Source organism: Ooceraea biroi, chromosome 13, assembly GCF_003672135.1.
Source record: "Ooceraea biroi isolate clonal line C1 chromosome 13, Obir_v5.4, whole genome shotgun sequence".
In the NCBI taxonomy this organism is placed as follows: domain Eukaryota; kingdom Metazoa; phylum Arthropoda; class Insecta; order Hymenoptera; family Formicidae; genus Ooceraea; species Ooceraea biroi.
Window position 1 is genome coordinate 63,381 of NC_039518.1, and position 25,174 is coordinate 88,554.

General features: G+C 42.8%; 1 protein-coding gene across 2 annotated transcripts in view; it reads left to right on the forward strand.

Moving 5' to 3' along the window:
• The window catches only part of LOC105285110, a 44,531-nt gene that overhangs the window by 13,613 nt on the left and 5,744 nt on the right, over positions 1–25,174 (forward strand). For both annotated transcript variants that reach the window (XR_003407362.1, XM_026974569.1), the window contains exons 2-5: positions 1,320–1,381; positions 19,079–19,281; positions 20,294–20,580; positions 23,830–24,273. Coding sequence is in view for 1 of the 2 variants with exons in the window: in XM_026974569.1 (XP_026830370.1) it covers positions 1,320–1,381; positions 19,079–19,281; positions 20,294–20,580; positions 23,830–24,273 (996 nt within the window). In the remaining variant the exon portion in view is untranslated. The remainder of the gene's footprint in view (positions 1–1,319; positions 1,382–19,078; positions 19,282–20,293; positions 20,581–23,829; positions 24,274–25,174) is intronic.

Below are 25,174 nucleotides of genomic sequence, written 5' to 3' on the forward strand. Positions count from 1 at the left end.
CCTGAGTGACCTTGAAGAGGTTTTAGCCGTCGCTCGTTGTTTATTAAAAAGTTATTAACAAAAGAAGTTTAATAATTTTGCACGAATTTTCAGCTGTCCACGCGAAGCAAGGACTTGAGTTTGACGTATATTACAAAAGTCACCTTTCCGAATAACCCGCACTAGGTTTCACCCTTCGCTCGTTGTTTGTTAAAAAGTTATTAACAAAAATGTTTAATGAATAAAGCATAATTTTACTACGATACCATATACGTTTACGAAAGAGTATATTTGATGGAATTTTAGCTTTAAATCAGAAATAGGTTTGGGTTAGGTTATATTTTCCGAAACTGGAGCCCCGGACACATACGCTCGTTTTCAGCCCGCTTCGCGGGGGGGGGGGGCGGGGGACGGGGCTTTGCCCCTCCCCCCGCCGGAATCCGTGGCGTGTGCCAGGTGATCAAAATCTGCACGGTGAAATCTGTTACACTGGCCCTGGCGGGGGGGCCAGATTTCACCGTGCAGATTTTGATCACCTGGTACACGCCACGGATTCCGGCGGGGGGAGGGGCAAAGCCCCTTTCCTCCGCCTTCCCGCGAAGCAGGCTGAAAACGAGCGTATGTGTCCGGGGCTCCAGTTTCGGAAAATATAACCTAACCAGATTAGGTTAGGTTAGGTTAAAGCAGAGAATACTTTGTATTTAACTGTTTGTGCTTTTGGTTAAAGTGAAGAATACTTTGTACTTATATTAAAAGAAACTATTCTATATATTAACAATTCACTGCTTTAAATGACTTTCCTTTCTTCGTTCATATACATATTCATCGTTTATATCTTTCAATATTCAATATTCTTTCAAAATAACTACTATATTTTCGAAATTTCTTTTGTTTATAAGTTTTTAACAAACGACGAGTGACGGCTAAAACTTCTTCAAGGTCACTCAGGAGGGTGACATTGACAACATATGTCAAGGTCAAGGTCATCGGGGCTGGGTCCGTTAAAGTACATAATTACCAAAATTAATATACAACATGCGTTTAAATAAATCCTCGCTCGCGGGGATTTATTTAAACGCATGTTGTATATTAATTAGTTTGATTCATCGTCATCTAGATGCGACTGGAATTACTTAATTAATTAGGTCATTAATTACTTAATGACCAAATAATGAGAGCGTTAATTTGTTGTCGTTAATCAGTTAATGACCTAATACCTGTAATGAGAGTGTTAATTTATTCACGAACGAAAAAACATTTTGCTCTTCATCTAAACTTTCGTGAGGACGCACGGAACGATAACGAGAGGGTGTATAATATTCACATTGCTTCTGTTGCAGATTTATCCGAGTCTCAAGGAGGAGGGCTCGGTCTTGGGAGGCGCCACGCAGAGAGTTACGAGGTACGCGAGTTTTCTCCCCTTACTTTCTTCCTCGTCTTCTTAAAACCCTTGCCCGCGAGCGAGGATTACGAGTCGCGAACGACGAGGCGTGCAAGTTTTATCGGCCACGGTGTAACAGGACCTGAGACGTCGCTTTTAAGAGTCACGTCGCGGTAATTTCGCTCACGATTATCGCCGAAAGCGCACATCATCGTCGCTGTTAATTGCGCACGAGGGAGCGCGCGCGGGACGGGGGAGGGTAATCACTTAGGGAGGTCTCGGCCTGGGGAATATAATCCGCGCGACCGTATTAATTCCGGCGAGGCACCCGAATTGACAGAAACCGACGACAGCGGGCCGCCCATTCGTGATCCACGAAAAAATTTTTTCGTCGCGCCGTTAATGTGATTAATGACGTCACGACTCAGGTACGCCTGTACAGAAAGTGTATTACTCGGAAGAGGCACCGGTGGCTTCGCCAACTCGCTTCGGACAATGGATCTTAATGGCTCATTGGCTTAATGGACATGTAATCGCGTTACACGTCCATTTTCCGACAATCTTGGGACTCTCGGAGCGAGCGCTCACGTTATACCGATATAATCGAACGTAATCGTACGCGTTATCGACATCATTTTCGGCGAACGACGGACGACACAGGAGACCATGAAAGACGACAAAAAGTGCCATAATTAAAGTAAATGGCGCTATTAAAATATACGGTGCGCGTATCGCAGGGGCGCGCGCGCGATTATACGATCTCCCGTCGATCGCGCAATAACTCGCGATGGCGCACATAAAGAGGAAAGAACGCAATTTCCTGGCGCGACGGCAACACCTTCGAGGTGAAATCTAAACGACCGTGTGCGCGCTGTAAGCGTCATCATCGAAGGTGAACCCGGCCCGACAATGAATCGGGAGGTGGCGAGGCGACTCGACCTTAAATGGTCACGTTCTGGTGTCGGCGAGTGGCGAGCGCGCGTCGTCGATAGCGCGATTGCTCGCTGCTCCGGGCTCTTTTCGAAACCCGTCGAAACCGATGAGACGATCCGAGGGGACTATAATTAGCTTGAGGTCGATTTTACAAACTAGAGAAATTCACTGACTCTCCCGGATATTAACAAATAAATAACGAGCCATTAAGGCTTCCAGAAATCCTTTCGTAAGATGGAGGATCGTTTTCACTTTCTACGTCAGTCCTCGATAAAGATTAAATGATACTTTACAAGGAAAAGAGAATTATTATTTTAGTCTATATTGATAGCACCTTGCATTACTACGAACTTTTTAATATTTATTAAACATATAAAGTACTCGTACTCCAACTGATTAAAATCTGGAAAACCAAAGCATAACATATTAGGTTGTTCATTAAGTTCTGCGGTTTTTTTGCCCTAAATTAAAACATAAATCTATTGCACTTACACATTTATTCAATCTATTGGGTCGTCCGGAAAGTTCGTGCCGATTTTTAATAGATGGCGTTGGAACATGTCTGAATATATCAATGTTATTGAAAACATACGATTTATATACATATGCTTAAAGGTGACATTTCAACGCATCTTTAGGAAAAAAGTTTTTTGAGATAAATTGAGTCGTGTCAGTTTTGTACTCTTTTGAAGATGGAAGAAAACAAAGAACATTTTAGACACTTGATGCTTTTCTATTACCGGAAAGGCAAAAATGCCTCACAAGCAACAAATTCGATATGTTCTGTTTACGGAGAAGGCGCTTTAGCTGAAAGAACCGTACATAAGTGGTTCGCTAAGTTTAGAGCTGGTGATTTTAACCTTAAAGACCAAGAACGCTCGGGCAGACCTCTACTACTGATGATGACCAAATCAAGACACTGATCGAGAATAACCCGCGCTACACGACACGCGAATTAGCAGAGATACTGAAAATATCGAAAAACTATAGATCATGTAGTGAAGGTTACGTATCTATAATTTGCATAATTGCCAAAAAAATAATGGATCATATGACTCGCGTACAAGCGCAAAAAAATACCATAACAATTAGTGACGGGAAAAAATGGATCATACAACAAGTAAACGAAAAAATTGGGTAAGCGAAATGAACAATTAACGTGAAAAAAAAAAATTTGTTTGGATGAAAGGAATTATATAGACTAAAAAAAACATAAATGCAGAAATATGCTGCAACTGGACGAATAAAACAGGATTCAAAAAGTCCAAATTAGCAAAAAGAGCTCGTGTATCAGACAATGCAGACCTCATGTCTATACCGAAAAATGTGGAGGTGCTGGATTGCTACTCCCCCGTATTCCCAGACATTGCACTTCAGATTTCATTATTAGTCTTTGCAATTCTAGCGGCAAGAACTTCAACTCTTTGATCGACATAAAAAACCACCTTGAGGAGTTTTTCGCCGAGAAACCTAAGAAGTTCTGGGAGAATGAAATCTTCCAGTTGCGCGAAAGATGGATAAAGGTTGTGAAACAAAACGGTGCATACATAAGACAATAAATATTTATCGACATAAAAAAATGTTGCCTTTGAATTTTCCTTCAAAATCGGCACGAACTTTCCGGACGACCCAATAGAATGTATTGTCCATCTTGATCGACCACCTTCTGCCAACGTTCTGGAAGGGACATAATGCCGCGTTTGTAGAAGTCGCGCGACTTCTGCGCGAAAAAGTCCTTCAAGTACGTTTGAATATCGTCCACTGAATTAAAGCGCTGCCCGTCGAGATTGTTTTGGAGTGACCGGAACAGATGGTAATCCGACGGCGCAAGGTCTGGGGAGTACGGTGGGTGCTGCATGACTTCCCAGCCAAAGCACTTCAACTTCTTCTTGGTCACCAAAGCAGTGTGTGGTTTGGCGTTGTCGTGGTGGAAGACAACGCCCTTCCTGTTCGCCAATTCCGGCCGCTTCTCCGCCACTGCCTGCTTCAATTTTTCTAGCTGAGCGCAATGCTTCTCGGCGTCGATGGTCTGACCGCGCGGAAGCAGCTCGAAGTACAGGACGCCTCGCCAATCCCATCACACACTCAGCATCACTTTCTTCGGATGCAAATCCGCTTTGGCAACCGATTGTGACGACTCACCCGGACCGCACCATGACCGCTTGCGTCGAATGTTGTTATATACCACCCATTTTTCATCTCCCGCGACCACCCGTTTGAGAAAGGCCTCCAGCGAGTTCCATTTCAGCAGGGATTCACAGATCATGACGCGGTCCAAAATGTTCTTTTCGGTGAGCTCGTGAGGGACCCAAACATCTGCTTTTTTCGACATCCCAAGCCGTTTTAATCGCTGCGCAACCGTTGTATGGGCGATGTCGAAGCGCTCCGCGATCTCCCGCGTCGTCAGGTGTCGGTCTGCTTTGATTGCGGCCACGATTTGGTCGTCGTCAGTGGTGGATGGACGACCGGAGCGAGCAGCATCGGAGACGTTCACATCTCCGGAACGAAAGCGCGCAAACCAACGCTGACAAGTGTCAGCGCTTATGGCCGAGTCCCCGTACACGCCACATATCTCACGTTGTGCGTCCGTCGCTTTTACTCCTTTGCGGAAGAAAAATAGCAAAATGTGCCGAAAATGCACCTTTTGATCCTCCATTTTCAATGAATAGCGCGTACACACAACACGTCAAAACACAACAAAGACTCTGGCGAAATGTCAAGCGTTGTCTAACCTGTCACGGAGTATGCGGCAATCTGCGGTTCAGGCGATGCATGCTATCTTTTTCAATGGACAAACGCTATCTATCAAGAAAACCGCAGAACTTAATGAACAACCTAATAGATAAAATTAATGAGGAAGTAATCGACATAATGACTGCTGAAATCGTTATGATGAAAGAATAATAAACTCTTGTATCTTGAACGGATAACTCAAATGTAAACTCAAACATTTGAAGACAATTCTACTCGTTAAAAATGTTTTCGATAATTTATCGCGATAATACTGCTTATTACAAGAAATTATGTTATCGGTAGCACGTGTCAGGGTCGATATTCGGTTCGATGAAATGTGGGGTTATCGTAACGCTTGATTGCTGGAGGTGGCGGGGGAAGGGAGGAGGATCGAATAATTCGCCGGAGAATATTTCTGGAGCATCGGACGTCGTGCGGCGCGTTACACGTTATTGAAAATGCGCGACGCGTTGCGGGCGGGACAGCGATATCCTGGTTCTCTCGTTATCGTGGAAAGGGATCTACGCCGCGTGACAGGTTTATCCCATATTCAGACAGCTTTTAGGCCGTGTGACAGTGAATCCACACGACGATGATCGAGCGTGGGTCGGCAGCTTTGGGCTCCTCTCATCCTACGCCTCGCACCGGCGCGATTCCTTTTTAGGGTCAGTAGAACGGTCGGGTCTGTTCGCAGGTGCGGAAATCCGAAATAGACTCTCCGTGTATCCGTGAAAACGACGCATTTGCAGCCGTCCTGTAATTGGAGGCGCCAGTTCCACAACTCGGAAAATAAAACGAGTCCAAGCAAAAGATAAAGATAAAAAAAGTCGTCAGAGTTTTGTAATTTTGTAGACAACGGAGTGCCTGTCCGAGAGGCCACGAAGAATGTTGGTCAACGCATTAATTATGTCCTAGTTGTATATCTTGTTGCAATATCGATACCATTACCAACGACTGGAAAGAATATTGACGGATGCAAAATAAAGAGGAAAAATTAAGAAGACAGGCAGGTGTGATTCGAGATACAGATAGTCAGTCTGTCTAGATAGTCAACTGATAGTGATCAGAAAAAGACTCAAGATCGTCGCACACATATACAGCTACACACAACAAGGCACACAGGTACTGAGGGAAGACAGACAGAAAGAGCGAAGAGCGAAAGAGAGAAAAAAGAAAAGAAAAGAAAAGAATATTCCTAGTGATTTGATAAGCAATCGATAAATTATATTCTGTTATATTTTATAATAAATAGTATCGACATCATTAGAATATTATAAATAAAAGCTTATTTCCTGACATATTTATTGCGATCAAGGATTACATAATAAAGTCGAAAGAACATGCAATTTTAGTAACTCGCTGTATGCAACAAGTTTTTCCAATCGATTGCAACGTGTATTTATTTATTTAATTTGCGGCAAACGCGTAATCTAAACTGTGTATTTTTCTTCCGAAAAGAGCGAGACTTTGAATCTGCATTCTGCCCATTTCTCGCATACGCGCGTAATGTGATTTCGCAGGAACAATTTTCGCAGCGCACGGAAGCATGTGAAACTCACCGATATAACAGGCAAATCGTACGTTAATCTCGGTAATCTTTCGAGGAATCTCAATGAAAACGTGCAGACGGTAAGCGCGACCTTCTCTAACGCGTGCATACTTCATGAGAAACTGTAACACACATACACACATGCACCGCTGCTCGATTATACGTTTAAAGAGATCTACTTTCTCTTCGATCTTCTTTTTTTCTCTCCGCAACGATCGTACGTGGCTACTTCAATTAGATTTTTTCTCGTCTCGTCGGGAACGATTAAATCGATCAATCGATATCTTTGCTATTATCGCTGCTGTATAACGATCGGCCGATTGGCCCGCGCTACTTCACGTACGGCGAGTTAAGGGGGTATTCTAGTGTAAAAGCGGAATTTGTATGCTATTTTGGTGAATTTTTTTGAAAAAAGTATAAGGTTTTTTGAGGCAGGGTTTTCCCTGCTTATTCATACGTATTTGGTGTATGTTTCCAAATTTTTGTAGTAGACAATAACTATAAATAAGCGCTGCACATGATATTAAATAAGAACATGAAAAAAAAGTTGGTCCATGGTTCCCATGATTTCAGCTGTTCTGCTCATCTGAAACAAAAAAACCAAAGAGATTCTTAATTAGTATGAGTGTGGCTATAGCAGGTACCAGAATGAAAAAAAATGTTGAAAATTTAAAACATGACTTCATTGAGAAAATTAAGTTTCGATTTGTGCCATTTTTTTCACCATTGAAGGGCTGTAGAAATTCCAAAAAACAATATTTCGACTTGATTGTGGTAGGGGCTATAGCCACACATATACTGCAGATGTGTGCAAAAGCCTGAGTCAATTGATTAACTGGTTTTTGAGATATCATGGGAACCAATTTGAAAAACGTGGTTTCGAGAAAAACACGTTTAAAGTTTGTCATACTGATTACATAGAGATAATGTTACTTACGATCAATCGGCTAGTCCAGGGCCATACAGGGGACATTCCTCTTGTTCGTAGAAGTCCTGCAGAGCCGATCTCTCTTCCCTGCGATTCATTCTCTGATCTCGAGAGAAGTTAGTGGAGCGCCGCTCCGAGCGGGTGATACGAGCTTCGTTCCGGGAGTTGCGTGCATCACCGCTTGCTGACCAATACTAACTCCCATCACGTTCATAAGTTTGAAAATTGGCATAAATCCTTTATTGAAAATTATAACTGCCAAGAAAATTGCTGTTTCAACAACTTTCACGCCAGCATGGAGATGTTTTGGAGCAAAAGTCCAAATCAATGAATTTAGAGATTCATTGTACTATATAACCTGTACTATACAAAGGCTCCAATTCAAATGTACGACCTTCAAAGAATAACGATCTTCCGATCCTACCTAAAATACTAACACAATGCTCTGTTGTGTGCCGCGCGGTCCAACCGCCGAGCGCGCGCCGGAGTTATTTTCTATTAGGTGCTATTACTTTGTTAATTTTGCGAATCGGGCTAAATCTTCTCGCAGACATATTTTCCATACCATATACTTGCAAAATATGCCAAAAAATTCGATTTTTCTGACATGCTACACTAGAATACCCCCTTAAGGGGGTATTCTAGTGTAAAAGCGGAATTTGTATGCTATTTTGGTGAATTGTTTTTGAAAAAAGTATAAGGTTTTTTGAGGCAGGGTTTTCCCTGCTTATTCATACATATTTGGTGTATGTTTCCAAATTTTTGTATTAGACAATAACTATAAATAAGCGCTGCACATGATATTAAATAAGAACATGAAAAAAAAGTTGGTCTATGGTTCCCATGATTTCAGCTGTTCTGCTCATCTGAAACAAAAAACCAAAGAGATTCTTAATTAGTATGAGTGTGGCTATAGCAGGTACCAGAATGAAAAAAAATGTTGAAAATTTAAAACATGACTTCATTGAGAAAATTAAGTTTCGATTTGTGCCATTTTTTTCACCATTGAAGGGCTGTAGAAATTCCAAAAAACAATATTTCGACTTGATTGTGGTAGGGGCTATAGCCACACATATACTGAAGATGTGTGCAAAAGCCTGAGTCAATTGATTAACTGGTTTTTGAGATATCATGGGAACCAATTTGAAAAACGTGGTTTCGAGAAAAACACGTTTAAAGTTTTCATACTGATTACATAGAGATAATGTTACTTACGATCAATCGGCTAGTCCAGGGCCATACAGGGGACATTCCTCTTGTTCGTAGAAGTCCTGCAGAGCCGATCTCTCTTCCCTGCGATTCATTCTCTGATCTCGAGAGAAGTTAGTGGAGCGCCGCTCCGAGCGGGTGATACGAGCTTCGTTCCGGGAGTTGCGTGCATCACCGCTTGCTGACCAATACTAACTCCCATCACGTTCATAAGTTTGAAAATTGGCATAAATCCTTTATTGAAAATTATAACTGCCAAGAAAATTGCTGTTTCAACAACTTTCACGCCAGCATGGAGATGTTTTGGAGCAAAAGTCCAAATCAATGAATTTAGAGATTCATTGTACTATATAACCTGTACTATACAAAGGCTCCAATTCAAATGTACGACCTTCAAAGAATAACGATCTTCCGATCCTACCTAAAATACTAACACAATGCTCTGTTGTGTGCCGCGCGGTCCAACCGCCGAGCGCGCGCCGGAGTTATTTTCTATTAGGTGCTATTACTTTGTTAATTTTGCGAATCGGGCTAAATCTTCTCGCAGACATATTTTCCATACCACATACTTGCAAAATATGCCAAAAAATTCGATTTTTCTGACATGCTACACTAGAATACCCCCTTAAGGGGGTATTCTAGTGTAAAAGCGGAATTTGTATGCTATTTTGGTGAATTGTTTTTGAAAAAAGTATAAGGTTTTTTGAGGCAGGGTTTTCCCTGCTTATTCATACATATTTGGTGTATGTTTCCAAATTTTTGTATTAGACAATAACTATAAATAAGCGCTGCACATGATATTAAATAAGAACATGAAAAAAAAGTTGGTCTATGGTTCCCATGATTTCAGCTGTTCTGCTCATCTGAAACAAAAAACCAAAGAGATTCTTAATTAGTATGAGTGTGGCTATAGCAGGTACCAGAATGAAAAAAAATGTTGAAAATTTAAAACATGACTTCATTGAGAAAATTAAGTTTCGATTTGTGCCATTTTTTTCACCATTGAAGGGCTGTAGAAATTCCAAAAAACAATATTTCGACTTGATTGTGGTAGGGGCTATAGCCACACATATACTGAAGATGTGTGCAAAAGCCTGAGTCAATTGATTAACTGGTTTTTGAGATATCATGGGAACCAATTTGAAAAACGTGGTTTCGAGAAAAACACGTTTAAAGTTTTTCATACTGATTACATAGAGATAATGTTACTTACGATCAATCGGCTAGTCCAGGGCCATACAGGGGACATTCCTCTTGTTCGTAGAAGTCCTGCAGAGCCGATCTCTCTTCCCTGCGATTCATTCTCTGATCTCGAGAGAAGTTAGTGGAGCGCCGCTCCGAGCGGGTGATACGAGCTTCGTTCCGGGAGTTGCGTGCATCACCGCTTGCTGACCAATACTAACTCCCATCACGTTCATAAGTTTGAAAATTGGCATAAATCCTTTATTGAAAATTATAACTGCCAAGAAAATTGCTGTTTCAACAACTTTCACGCCAGCATGGAGATGTTTTGGAGCAAAAGTCCAAATCAATGAATTTAGAGATTCATTGTACTATATAACCTGTACTATACAAAGGCTGCAATTCAAATGTACGACCTTCAAAGAATAACGATCTTCCGACCCTACCTAAAATACTAACAAAATGCTCTGTTGTGTGCCGCGCGGTCCAACCGCCGAGCGCGCGCCGGAGTTATTTTCTATTAGGTGCTATTACTTTGTTAATTTTGCGAATCGGGCTAAATCTTCTCGCAGACATATTTTCCATACCATATACTTGCAAAATATGCCAAAAAAATCCGATTTTTCTGACATGCTACACTAGAATACCCCCTTAATATCTCTAATTCATTGCCGTCAAACATAACGCGCAGTTACACGAACATTCCAATCGTATCGCATTACAATCTACGGTACGCAGATCTACCTGCAAATCTAGCCGGCAAAGGCCAGCGAGCGGAGTTCGTAACTACCGAAAGTCCCTCGTTTTCCGCAATGCCGCTCAAACGAGTCAAACATTGCCAGCGTTTCAGCCGCGGCATTTCGAGTTGAACGAGTGCCCGTTGCGTTTGCAGGCTACGAGATAACCCGAGGATTCATTCCTGTATGTCGTAGCTCTAGGTAAAAATGCTCGTCTCGATTAATTAATAAATTGCCGCGCTCCGACGCTGTCGACCAATCCGGGACGATAATTATTCGCGTCGAGATGAATGTCTTCGCGCGAAATCTACCCGGTGGAAATGATTTCTCGATTACGAAATTACGGGTGACGTAACGGGGCCTGGTCGAGAAAGATATCCCGAGCTCGCGTAAGCGCAGCACGGTAACGCTAATCGTCAGGCTGTGCGCGCGCGAGTGGATTATCGACGGCGGAGCCTCATCTCGCCGATAAAATTTATTAATTATTTCACGCCCCGCGTCTAATGGATGAAACGCGCGCGCGTTGTTGCAAAGTTACGACGCGGCAATTTCCACCGGCAAGATGTTCTTCAACGTTGCACCGTTAGGCTGGTCGACGTTCAACCAGTGTTTATTATCGGGTCGTAATTAACGACGCAGATAGCACTGTTTATTTTCACATTAGAGAGAGCCGGCGGAGGTAAAATTGAGGGAAAAACCGCGCGTTTATCGTAACGTTTTACGGTTGATCACTCCGGCAATCGTCAGTAACGAATTGCGGTACATGTTGTACTCATTATTAATAGACCGACAGGTATACGTTTCCGTCTTTTAACGTGCCGCTAATTTTCTGTTACATGCTTTCTTATCCGCGATACGGCTTATCTAAGAATCAGTTACGTTGGAAATTATCGGTTCTCGTTCGTGATCAGGAGCACGAATGATCGATTTTGTTAAGCCCGAGGGTGTCCTAAGGCGGCGAACGTTTAAATAATTATCGACCAGACATTCTTTTATCGTCCGAATAGACTGCGCGCATTGGCGGGCGGTCGGTTTAATGAGCGCGAAATTTGCGAATGTTAAAAACAGCTAATTGAAGCGCGCATTAATAAGCACGCTCGTAAACGTTAAAAATATGCAGATTTCACCGCTTCGAAATAAAACTCACGTGCGGCGGAGAAATGTGTTTATAATAATCCCGCGCTCGTGGGACGAGTACGGATTGTTTCGACAATGTGAATTTTAATTCACTCGGGGCCCGCAAGAACGACAAGGACGAGGATTTCGCGTAAATTATTCGCACACACCGAGGCATAAATTACGCTGCATTGGCTCGTACCGCATGTGCGCACGTTAACGTGGCAAATAAACTGATGCACGCGTCATGCCCTGCTGCAACCCTTGGTTGGCGTAGGTCGTGCAATCGTGCCCACATATTGGTATCCGTTGAATGCAAAGTGAATCGATTAATCGATTATTTATAATGTAAAATTTTAATCACGTTGGAACGTTACTGTAAAACCTGATCTATGTATTGGGTCGTCCGGAAGGTTCGTGCCGATTTTTAATAGATGGCGTTGGAACATGTCTGAATATATCAATGTTATTGAAAACATACGATTTATATACATATGCTTAAAGGTGACATTTCAACGCATCTTTAGGACAAAAGTTTTTTGAGATAAATTGATTCGTGTCAGTTTTGTACTCGTTTGAAGATGGAAGAAAACAAAGAACATTTTAGACACTTGATGCTTTTCTATTACCGGAAAGGCAAAAATGTCTCACAAGCAACAAATTCGATATGTTCTGTTTACGGAGAAGGCGCTTTAGCTGAAAGAACCGTACGTAAGTGGTTCGCTAAGTTTAGAGCTGGTGATTTTAACCTTAAAGACCAAGAACGCTCGGGCAGACCCTCTACTACTGATGATGACCAAATCAAGACACTGATCGAGAATAACCCGCGCTACACGACACGCGAATTAGCAGAGATACTGAAAATATCGAAAACCACTGTCCACGATCATGTAGTGAAGCTTGGTTACGTAAGTCGCTATGATGTATGGGTTCCGCATAATTTGGTCGAAAAAATTTAATGGATCGCATTTCCATCTGCGACTCGCTGTACAAGCGCAACGAAAACGTACCATTTTTGAAGCAATTAGTGACGGGTGACGAAAAATGGATCATTTACAACAATGTAGAACGAAAAAGATCCTGGGGTAAGCGAAATGAACCAGCATTAACCACTCCGAAAGCCGGCCTTCGTCCAAAAAAAGTCATGCTCTGTGTCTGGTGGGATTGGAAAGGAATCCTATATTATGAGCTCCTACCACACAACCAAACGATAAATGCAGATAAGTACTGCTCGCAACTGGACGAATTAAAGACAGCGATTCAGGAAAAACGTCCAGAATTAGCTAATAGGAAGGGCGTCGTGTTCCATCAGGACAATGCCAGACCTCATGTTTCTTTGACTACCCGACAAAAATTGTTGGAGTTTGGCTGGGATGTGCCACCTCACCCACCGTATTCACCAGACATTGCACCTTCAGACTTTCACTTATTTAGGTCTTTGCAAAATTCTCCTAGCGGCAAGAACTTCAACTCTTTGATCGACATAAAAAACCACCTTGAGGAGTTTTTCGCCGAGAAACCTAAGAAGTTCTGGGAGAATGGAATCTTCCAGTTGCGTGAAAGATGGACAAAGGTTGTGAAACAAAACGGTGCATACATAAGTCAATAAATATTTATCGACATAAAACAATGTTGCCTTTGAATTTTCCTTCAAAATCGGCACGAACTTTCCGGACGACCCAATATTTTTGTAAATCTTCTCGCAGAAAGATGATAAAATTAATTATCCGAATAATTATTTATATAATTTATTTATGTATTGTAAAATTCGGATCAACGCAACCGATTTCGAGTACTTACGTGTACATTACGTAATAAAAATATAATTTATTATCTGTCTTGTAATAATGATTCTGGCACTCGACGTGAGAAGAGTTCCGGTTGAGAAGACTCCACGTATTTTGCGTATCGTGCTGTTAGGTTTATCTAAAATATTTCAAATATGGATAATCATTTAGACGATTCGCCAACTTTAGTTTGACCATGAAGAGAACCTTTCGATTTCTTACGACTCATGTTCGTACACGACGGAATTAGGCATTCCATCATGTCGCATCGCGTTGACGGCGGTTCAAGCGTAAATCACTGATAAAAGACGCTCTGGCGGGGAGACGAGAGACCAGCGGAATTTCTCTCTTCGCGAATATTTCTAAATCGTTCGCGTGCACCGGGGATATTCCGTACCGAAGACACTGAGAGGCGCTCTCGAGATGCTCACGAGAAGGGGATCGTATGAGAGACGAGAAATTCCAGTAATGTCTCGCGTCGCCCGAAAGAGTTATAGTTCGGAGGAGAAACACGGAATGCATTTGCGATAAACCGTGTAAGCTGCGCGGCATCGTGGCGATTCCGGATTATTCCGGCTGCGGCCTTTGACGGACACAAATTGTTTCGAAACTGGCACGGGATTAACAGTCAGTTCTACCCTCGGGTCTGCCCGTCCGCAGCATCCAGGAAAAAATGCGAGTTTTCTTCCGTAATGCCCTTTTTACTCGAACCGTCACTCAAAGAGAGACCAAATAAACTTGACTAACCGTACACAGGATGATTAACATAACACGTTGCATTTTCTCTTAACGATAATCATTACTTGGAAGTAACCAAGAAAGTATCGCGCTCGATAATCCGCCAGCAGTTGAAGCTTTCCGATGACGGATATCGGAATTAATCGTCGACGTCATATCATATAATTATCCACTTGTATCACTTATATCATTCATTTTGCTTTTAACAAACAGTATCACATCACACGCACAATTACGTTCATTACACAGTTCAACAAACAAAAAACACCGGAACGAGACTAGTCGTTTCTTATAGTTTTTTGGATGCTGAACACGAATCCGGTTTCCAAATTGCTCCACACGTCACAAGTTTGAGAAATTTGCAATTAAAGATGCAAAAAAGGGCTATTTTGACTAATTGCATCATATTATAGCTACAAAATGTGACGTGCTGGAGAAGTTTAATTGCAATGAAAATAAAGTATGTTGTTAGGACTTTCTCAATCCTCAAAAGGAATTTTTGGTGTCGGTTATGGTTCATAAGATATTTATGGTTAAATATGAGGTGTATTGTTAGAGAAGTTAACTGTGACTTAGGTCATTGACAATTTTTTTTCTTTGAATTTTTACTACATATTTACCACATACATAACAAAACAAATCTGGAGAATATTTACATGTTCGGGTCATTGTAAACACAATCTAAGAATAACTCACGGGTTCTCTTCTGTTAGTTCGTGTTTTGTCGCTAAGTGCCATTTATCTAATGTAATTAACTTTTAAGCTGTAAAAGCAGAATGCTTCCAAGTTAAGAACATTTATATATACTCTCGGTTCATGATTTTTAAATGCGAGTATGTATCACAGGGCAACATCCAGCGGCAAGACGCGAACTAAACTGACCCGAGTTATTTGTATTCTCATATACTCCATATATAACCATGGATATCATATGAACCATAACCGACACCAAAAATTCCTTTTGAGGATTGAAAGTCTTAACAACTGTAAGAGGCGAAAAATAACTATGAGACTGCCTTAGATTGGAACTCGAACTCTCCGGGATCCCTGGTTCACAGGCCTAGGTCTTAGGCAGTACGGCCAATACTCCTACTGTTGTGATCAACTTGTTTTCATTCCGATCCTCTATACGACCTGTCAGTCTCGACTATCTTTCCAGATCTTACAGCTCGGCCAGCCTGACATTACATTCGTCCCCGAATGTCTCCAAATCGTCGGTTCACTCCACTTGAGTCCCTCCCAACCTCCATTTTTGGTTCACTCTTCTGAGTCCCTCCCAACATCCATTTTTGGTTCACTCTTCTGAGTCCCTCCCAACATCCATTTTTGGTTCATTCTTCTGAGTCCCTCCCAACATCCATTTTTGGTTCACTCCTCTGAGTCCTTCCCAATCTCCATGTTGGTTCACTCCTCTGAGTTCTTCCCAATCTCCATGTTGGTTTACTCCTCTGAGTCCGTCCCGACCTCCATGTTCAGGCTTCACTACCGGCCAGCTGCTTCTCAACTCCCTCCTCTCCGAGGGATAGCGGATGAATCTCAACTGTCTTCGAGGGGTAGAGGATTTTATTTCACTTCTGAATTGTAAGAGGCGAAAAAAAACTAGGAGACTGCCTTAGATTTGAACTCGAACTCTCCGGGATCCCTGGTTCACAGGCCTAGGTCTTAGGCAGTACGGCCAATACTCCTACTGTTGTGATCAACTTGTTTTCATTCCGATCCTCTATACGACCTGTCAGTCTCGACTATCTTTCCAGATCTTACAGCTCGGCCAGCCTGACATTACATTCGTCCCCGAATGTCTCCAAATCGTCGGTTCACTCCACTTGAGTCCCTCCCAACCTCCATGTTGGTTCACTCCTCCGAGTCCTTCCCAATCTCCATGTTGGTTCACTCCTCTGAGTCCTTCCCAATCTCCATGTTGGTTCACTCCTCTGAGTCCGTCCCGACCTCCATGTTCAGGCTTCACTACCGGCCAGCTGCTTCTCAACTCCCTCCTCTCCGAGGGATAGCGGATGAATCTCAACTGTCTTCGAGGGGTAGCGGATTTTATTTCACTTCTGAATTGTAAGAGGCGAAAAATAACTAGGAGACTGCCTTAGATTTGAACTCGAACTCTCCGGGATCCCTGGTTCACATGCCTAGGTCTTAGGCTGTACGGCCAATACTCCTACTGTTGTGATCAACTTGTTTTCATTCCGATCCTCTATACGACCTGTCAGTCTCGATTATCTTTCCAGATCTTACAGCTCGGCCAGCCTGACATTACATTCGTCCCCGAATGTCTCCAAATCGTCGGTTCACTCCACTTGAGTCCCTCTCAACTTCCATTTTTGGTTCACTCTTCTGAGTCCCTCCCAACATCCATTTTTGGTTCACTCTTCTGAGTCCCTCCCAACCTCCATGTTGGTTCACTCCTCCGAGTCCTTCCCAATCTCCATGTTGGTTCACTCCTCTGAGTCCTTCCCAATCTCCATGTTGGTTCACTCCTCTGAGTCCGTCCCGACCTCCATGTTCAGGCTTCACTACCGGCCAGCTGCTTCTCAACTCCCTCCTCTCCGAGGGATAGCGGATGAATCTCAACTGTCTTCGAGGGGTAGCGGATTTTATTTCACTTCTGAATTGTAAGAGGCGAAAAATAACTAGGAGACTGCCTTAGATTTGAACTCGAACTCTCCGGGATCCCTGGTTCACATGCCTAGGTCTTAGGCTGTACGGCCAATACTCCTACTGTTGTGATCAACTTCTTTTCATTCTGATGCTCTATACGACCTGTCAGTCTCGACTATCTTTCCAGATCTTACAGCTCGGCCAGCCTGACATTACATTCGTCCCCGAATGTCTCCAAATCGTCGGTTCACTCCACTTGAGTCCCTTTCAACCTCCATTTTTGGTTCACTCTTCTGAGTCCCTCCCAACATCCATTTTTGGTTCATTCTTCTGAGTCCCTCCCAACCTCCATGTTGGTTCACTCCTCTGAGTCCGTCCCGACCTCCATGTTCAGGCTTCACTACCGGCCAGCTGCTTCTCAACTCCCTCCTCTCCGAGGGATAGCGGATGAATCTCAACTGTCTTCGAGGGGTAGCGGATTTTATCCCACTTCGGAATTGTAAGAGGCGAAAAATAACTAGGAGACTGCCTTAGATTTGAACTCGAACTCTCCGGGATCCCTGGTTCACGCGCCTAGGTCTTAGGCTGTACGGCCACTACTCCTACTGTTGTGATCAACTTGTTTTCATTCCGATCCTCTATACGACCTGTCAGTCTCGACTATCTTTCCAGATCTTACAGCTCGGCCAGCCTGACATTACATTCGTCCCCGAATGTCTCCAAATCGTCGGTTCACTCCACTTGAGTCCCTCTTAACCTCCATTTTTGGTTCACTCTTCTGAGTCCCTCCCAACATCCATTTTTGGTTCACTCCTCTGAGTCCTTCCCAATCTCCATGTTGGTTCACTCCTCTGAGTCCGTCCCGACCTCCATGTTCAGGCTTCACTACCGGCCAGCTGCTTCTCAACTCCCTCCTCTCCGAGGGATAGCGGATGAATCTCAACTGTCTTCGAGGGGTAGCGGATTTTATTTCACTTCTGAATTGTAAGAGGCGAAAAATAACTAGGAGACTGCCTTAGATTTGAACTCGAAATCTCCGGGATCCCTGGTTCACACGCCTAGGTCTTAGGCTGTACGGCCAATACTCCTACTGTTGTGATCAACTTGTTTTCATTCCGATCCTCTATACGACCTGTCAGTCTCGACTATCTTTCCAGATCTTACAGCTCGGCCAGCCTGACATTACATTCGTCCCCGAATGTCTCCAAATCGTCGGTTCACTCCACTTGAGTCCCTCTTAACCTCCATTTTTGGTTCACTCTTCTGAGTCCCTCCCAACATCCATTTTCGGTTCACTCCTCTGAGTCCTTCCCAATCTCCATGTTGGTTCACTCCTCTGAGTCCGTCCCGACCTCCATGTTCAGGCTTCACTACCGGCCAGCTGCTTCTCAACTCCCTCCTCTCCGAGGGATAGCGGATGAATCTCAACTGTCTTCGAGGGGTAGCGGATTTTATTTCACTTCTGAATTGTAAGAGGCGAAAAATAACTAGGAGACTGCCTTAGATTTGAACTCGAAATCTCCGGGATCCCTGGTTCACACGCCTAGGTCTTAGGCTGTACGGCCAATACTCCTACTGTTGTGATCAACTTGTTTTCATTCCGATCCTCTATACGACCTGTCAGTCTCGACTATCTTTCCAGATCTTACACAACATACTTTATTTTCATTGTAATTAAACTTCTCCAGCACGTCACATTTTGTAGCTATAATATGATGAAATTCGTCAAAATAGCCCTTTTTTGTACCTTTAAGTGCAAATTTCTCAAAATTGTGACGTGATGGAGCAATTTGGAAACCGGATTCGTGTTCAGCATCCAAAAAACTATAAGAAACGACTAGTCTCGTTCCGGTGTTCGAAAAAAAGTGATTTTTTGTTGAACAGTGTTATCAAGTATCATACGTAAACGTTCTCCGAGGTACACGCTTCTTCTTAATTACTCGCATCTGCATGCCGCTAAGAGGAAGTGCAGCTGGCCACGGAGATAGGGGTGAAATCCATCCGCGTGCATGATGGATTCCCGCGAACGTAATGCGCGCTCGCACGGTGATCGATTACACGTATCAGGTTCGATATCGAGTTCGCGAGTATTTACGTTTTCGTTACGTTAGCCGCTATCTACCTGTTTTACATCCGCGAGCGATAGCGACAGCCATCGTGAGCCAAAAGAGCGATTCACTTAATCTTTTGTCTGTTCAGCTCGGAGATAGGGTACGCCGGTTCACCACCGAGGGATATACTCGCAAGGGGACGCAGCATAGACTCGGTGGACAGGCCCTTTCATCCCAGCGACTGGGTGGACGTTAATCTGGAAGTGTCCGGCCCTCCAAGGGCGAGTTCGGTCCTCACGAATTCGACCGTCGACACTAGTCCTTATCCCGCTACTACACCTACGTCCAGCTGTAAGGGCTCATAATTTATCGTCGAAATGTACGGCCGGCCTGGATCGGCCTGAACTCCGAACCCGGTTACGAGCACGAGACGAAACGAGATCACGGTGGAGAGTGCGCAGTAAAATATAAAACGTACCAGGGGTGGGAGACGGGAAACGGGTTTGATTGAATCACCTGGCGAAAGATTGATTCACTCTCGTGAAGCTAGCACGCCTGAGGAAATCAAGAACGCACGATAAAATCGAATTAAAAATTGTCTTGCGTGGTACTCGGTCCGCTCGGATTAAAACTTTTAAGGAATAATTGGTGATATCGTGTTAACATATTCATCGTCAAACATAGTTTAGTTGAGCTCCTATTCACGCCACTCTTTTTATTTATTAAGATACATCTTAATATATCTATTAAAATCACTATAATCATTTTCAAAAATTTAATATAAATCAAGGTACTTATACTAAATTATTAATAAATGTATTTTAACTGTCACGCTTTTCTATTATTATTAAACAGACATTACTTTGCAACTGTAAATGCACGTGTATATGTATGTATCTTAACAACATTCATTGTACGATGGTCACTGGCAACTGGCATGATGAATGTATTACTATAAAAAAACTGTCACCTCAATTTTGTCATAAGAACAAACTCGATCGCGAATCGACTTGCCAAAATACCTGTGGCAAATTGTCGTTGCTTTTTCACCTGCACCGGTGAGAAAAATTGCGGAACACAATTTTCACCCGCTTGCGAAACCGCGCGACGCGGGGCGATCACGAGCAAGTACATTATTATATTTTCGCAATTTTATTATTCTCGTAAATTTAGTCGTCTCGCGGTCCGCTTTTTTTCCTCCACCCGGGCGTAATTTATCATTACACCGTGTAGATCTTTAACGAGCCACGTCAATGCCGCGACGACGGACGCACCGATTTTCTCGGACATTATTAAAGTCGTTAAAGTCGTTCGAGCTGCGCACTGCCTGGCGTCGCCAAGCTGACGGCAATGTGCGTTGCAGGCTCCAATATGAAGAACGTCACTCCCGTGCCACCGCCGAGACGTAAAAAGAGAAACCGGGGCAGACCCCTGCCGCCGAAACCGGACGAGATTCCTGAGAACGCGACCAGCAATTTGAGATGCGGCGACGCGGCGAGCGAGGAACCGTTACGTTCCCCAGCCAGGTCGCCGAAGATCAACGATGCTGACGACCAGGACAACGATGCCGAGACACGAACGACCGGACGCATCTCCACGGAAGACGCGAGGCATGAAGGGCGAAGGATGAAGGAGATCTATGAGCACAAGGTGAGTTGCCTCATCACGACTTGACAAATTTGCGGAAGCTGCACGTGACCGGCAACCTTGCGATACGCAATCGTGTCGGTAGCACAATTTTAACGCTCGCGATAGATTGGCGTTCCTTCATGCCCGTTAATTCATTTGGATAAATTATGTAAATGACGCGTGGCCTTCATGTGCCTCCACGCGACCGCGACTGCGTGACGTTAATTGTATGGAGTGGCCTGTATCCTTAGTGAAACTCGCCTGTCCAGTTCCAATCGACGCACGACTCGCTGGGCGGATTTTCAATGTGAATGCATAACACGCGGGATTTGCGACATACTGTCGCGCTAGAATTGTGCTTAAGGGGGTATTCTAGTGTAAAAGTGAAATTTGTATGCTATTTTGGTGAATTTTTTTTGAAAAAAGTATAAGGTTTTTTGAGGCAGGGTTTTCCCTGCTTATTCATACGTATTTGGTGTATGTTTCCAAATTTTTGTAGTAGACAATAACTATAAATAAGCGCTGCACATGATATTAAATAAGAACATGAAAAAAAAGTTGGTCCATGGTTCCCATGATTTCAGCTGTTCTGCTCATCTGAAACAAAAAAACCAAAGAGATTCTTAATTAGTATGAGTGTGGCTATAGCAGGTACCAGAATGAAAAAAAATGTTGAAAATTTAAAACATGACTTCCTTGAGAAAATTAAGTTTCGATTTGTGCCATTTTTTTCACCATTGAAGGGCTGTAGAAATTCCAAAAAACAATATTTCGACTTGATTGTGGTAGGGGCTATAGCCACACATATACTGCAGATGTGTGCAAAAGCCTGAGTCAATTGATTAACTGGTTTTTGAGATATCATGGGAACCAATTTGAAAAGCGTGGTTTCGAGAAAAACACGTTTAAAGTTTTTCATACTGATTACATAGAGATAATGTTACTTACGATCAATCGGCTAGTCCAGGGCCATACGGGGGACATTCCTCTTGTTCGTAGAAGTCCTGCAGAGCCGATCTCTCTTCCCTGCGATTCATTCTCTGATCTCGAGAGAAGATAGTGGAGCGCCGCTCCGAGCGGGTGATACGAGCTTCGTTCCGGGAGTTGCGTGCATCACCGCTTGCTGACCAATACTAACTCCCATCACGTTCATAAGTTTGAAAATTGGCATAAATAATTTATTGAAAATTATAACTGCCAAGAATGTTGCTATTTCAACAACTTTCACGCCAGCATGGAGATGTTTTGGAGCAAAAGTCCAAATCAATGAATTTAGAGATTCATTGTACTATATAACCTGTACTATACAAAGGCTGCAATTCAAATGTACGACCTTCAAAGAATAACGATCTTCCGACCCTACCTAAAATACTAACACAATGCTCTGTTGTGTGCCGCGCGGTCCAACCGCCGAGCGCGCGCCGGAGTTATTTTCTATTAGGTGCTATTACTTTGTTAATTTTGCGAATCGGGCTAAATCTTCTCGCAGACATATTTTCCATACCATATACTTGCAAAATATGCCAAAAAAAAATTCGATTTTTCTGACATGCTACACTAGAATACCCCCTTAAGGGGGTATTCTAGTGTAAAAGCGGAATTTGTATGCTATTTTGGTGAATTTTTTTTGAAAAAAGTATAAGGTTTTTTGAGGCAGGGTTTTCCCTGCTTATTCATACATATTTGGTGTATGTTTCCAAATTTTTGTAGTAGACAATAACTATAAATAAGCGCTGCACATGATATTAAATAAGAACATGAAAAAAAAAGTTGGTCCATGGTTCCCATGATTTCAGCTGTTCTGCTCATCTGAAACAAAAAACCAAAGAGATTCTTAATTAGTATGAGTGTGGCTATAGCAGGTACCAGAATGAAAAAAAATGTTGAAAATTTAAAACATACACTTCATTGAGAAAATTAAGTTTCGATTTGTGCCATTTTTTTCACCATTGAAGGGCTGTAGAAATTCCAAAAAACAATATTTCGACTTGATTGTGGTAGGGGCTATAGCCACACATATACTGCAGATGTGTGCAAAAGCCTGAGTCAATTGATTAACTGGTTTTTGAGATATCATGGGAACCAATTTGAAAAGCGTGGTTTCGAGAAAAACACGTTTAAAGTTTTTCATACTGATTACATAGAGATAATGTTACTTACGATCAATCGGCTAGTCCAGGGCCATACAGGGGACATTCCTCTTGTTCGTAGAAGTCCTGCAGAGCCGATCTCTCTTCCCTGCGATTCATTCTCTGATCTCGAGAGAAGTTAGTGGAGCGCCGCTCCGAGCGGGTGATACGAGCTTCGTTCCGGGAGTTGCGTGCATCACCGCTTGCTGACCAATACTAACTCCCATCACGTTCATAAGTTTGAAAATTGGCATAAATCCTTTATTGAAAATTATAACTGCCAAGAATGTTGCTATTTCAACAACTTTCACGCCAGCATGGAGATGTTTTGGAGCAAAAGTCCAAATCAATGAATTTAGAGATTCATTGTACTATATAACCTGTACTATACAAAGGCTGCAATTCAAATGTACGACCTTCAAAGAATAACGATCTTCCGACCCTACCTAAAATACTAACACAATGCTCTGTTGTGTGCCGCGCGGTCCAACTGCCGAGCGCGCGCCGGAGTTATTTTCTATTAGGTGCTATTACTTTGTTAATTTTGCGAATCGGGCTAAATCTTCTCGCAGACATATTTTCCATACCATATACTTGCAAAATATGCCAAGAAAATTCGATTTTTCTGACATGCTACACTAGAATACCCCCTTAATGCGACGAGGAAAACGACGATGAGGAGGACGTGATGACTGGAACTGGTGGCTTTTGCTACGGAAGACGTGCGAATTCGCGAAATCCGGAATTAACTGAAAGTTAGTTAAAATCTGGTTTTATGAGTAAGAAACGAGTTGTTTCATTGGCGAGGAACAATGTGCAGTGATACAATACATAACTTCCTAAGCCATCGAGAATGAGGCCCGTTGTGCAAATTAAACTGCGGAGATTAAAATAATTCGGTGCAGCGAATTCGAGAAATTAAGATAAATAAGTTTACGCGGGGGCTGCAACGTGAGACCTCCAGCTTAAAACGTAATTTGCGCGAAATCGTAATGAGCCAACTCACTTTTGCGGAACGTCGTCCAATTTACGCGCTGAAATAAAACGAGCGGCGGACTACACGCGGCCAGGAGCTATGCTAATTTCGAATTCCCCGTTTCTATTCGGCTTCGATAACGAGAGTAATGGCTTCCCGCGGCAGGTTAACGGTACCGGAAGGATAATATCTAGCGATGTGGTTTCCGGCAAGAGGACGTCCGCCGACAAGAAAACTTCGAGGACTTCGGAGCCGAGCCACCATCACAGGAAAGTTGTCGAGAACGACGAATACGAGAGATTCGCCTGGAGCCAGTCGATTAAGGACTCTTCGACCCCTAATCGCCAGGACAGACGGAAGTCGAAGGAGCTCGAGAAGCGGATCAAAGATTCCTCGAGGGACGACGACAGACCGGAAGCAAATACAAGAACGAAGAACTACAGTACCGTCAGCCTGCCGAATTACGATGAGTTGGACGTGTCTAGGCATCCTGCGAAAAGTACGACGAAGGACGAGAGAGGCATGGGGGAGAAAATGAAGTCGAAGAGACCCGTCAGAAGCAGTACCGGCTCGCTTCCGGCCGAATCTTTTCTGTCGCCCTTCTCCGAGGTTCGCTATAATATTCCTCTTCTTATTCGAAGTTATTGAACGTAGGAATTTTTAAATATTGAAACAGCGAGAACACGTAATATAAATACTGTCATCGTATAATGTTGATTATTGATGAATATTCTCACGAATTATTTCTACAAATTGTAAATTTCGAAAGTTTCGCCTCTATAATATGGTAAAATCTGCTTACTCTGATCTCCTAATGAATCTTCTTACGTGCTTGGAGGATTAATAAAAGCTCCTTTGTTTACAATGCTATTACTTCATTTATTATACAGCGTGTTTCCTCTAACTGTAGCACTTAGAATATCTCTGCTTCCTTTGATGATATGAAAAAAGTCAAAGGACGAAAATTGTTCGATTCAAAGAGACTAGTACTCTGGTAAGAAAATTATTTTTTTTAATGTGACCTTTCACGAGATATCAAGGTCATGAACATTTTTTTAAATGAGATGGTATATTTTCCTTAACGAAATGATGTAGCTTGTAAAAAAACAAATTCAACCATACAGAATATGTTGACCTTCAAATGACTTTGAACCACAAAAATCACGTTTAGGAAAAGAAACTCTATTTATTGTATGTATAACTACAAAGATATAAGGTGTTGTCGGAATATCGCGATAAACTTCATTTGCACGGAACATACTCAACGAATCATTTCCTGATCGCTGGATTGGACGTGGTGGAAGAATTTCTTGGCCGGCTCGATCACCAGATCTTACGCCTCTTGATTTTTTTCTTTGGAGACACCTAAAAAATGAAGTTTATCGCGATATTCCGACAACACCTGAAGATATGCGAGAAAGAATTCAGCGTGCGTGCACCGCAATTACTCCGGAATCTCTCAAAAACGTAAAACAATCGTTTATTCATCGAATTCGAAAGTGTATGGAAG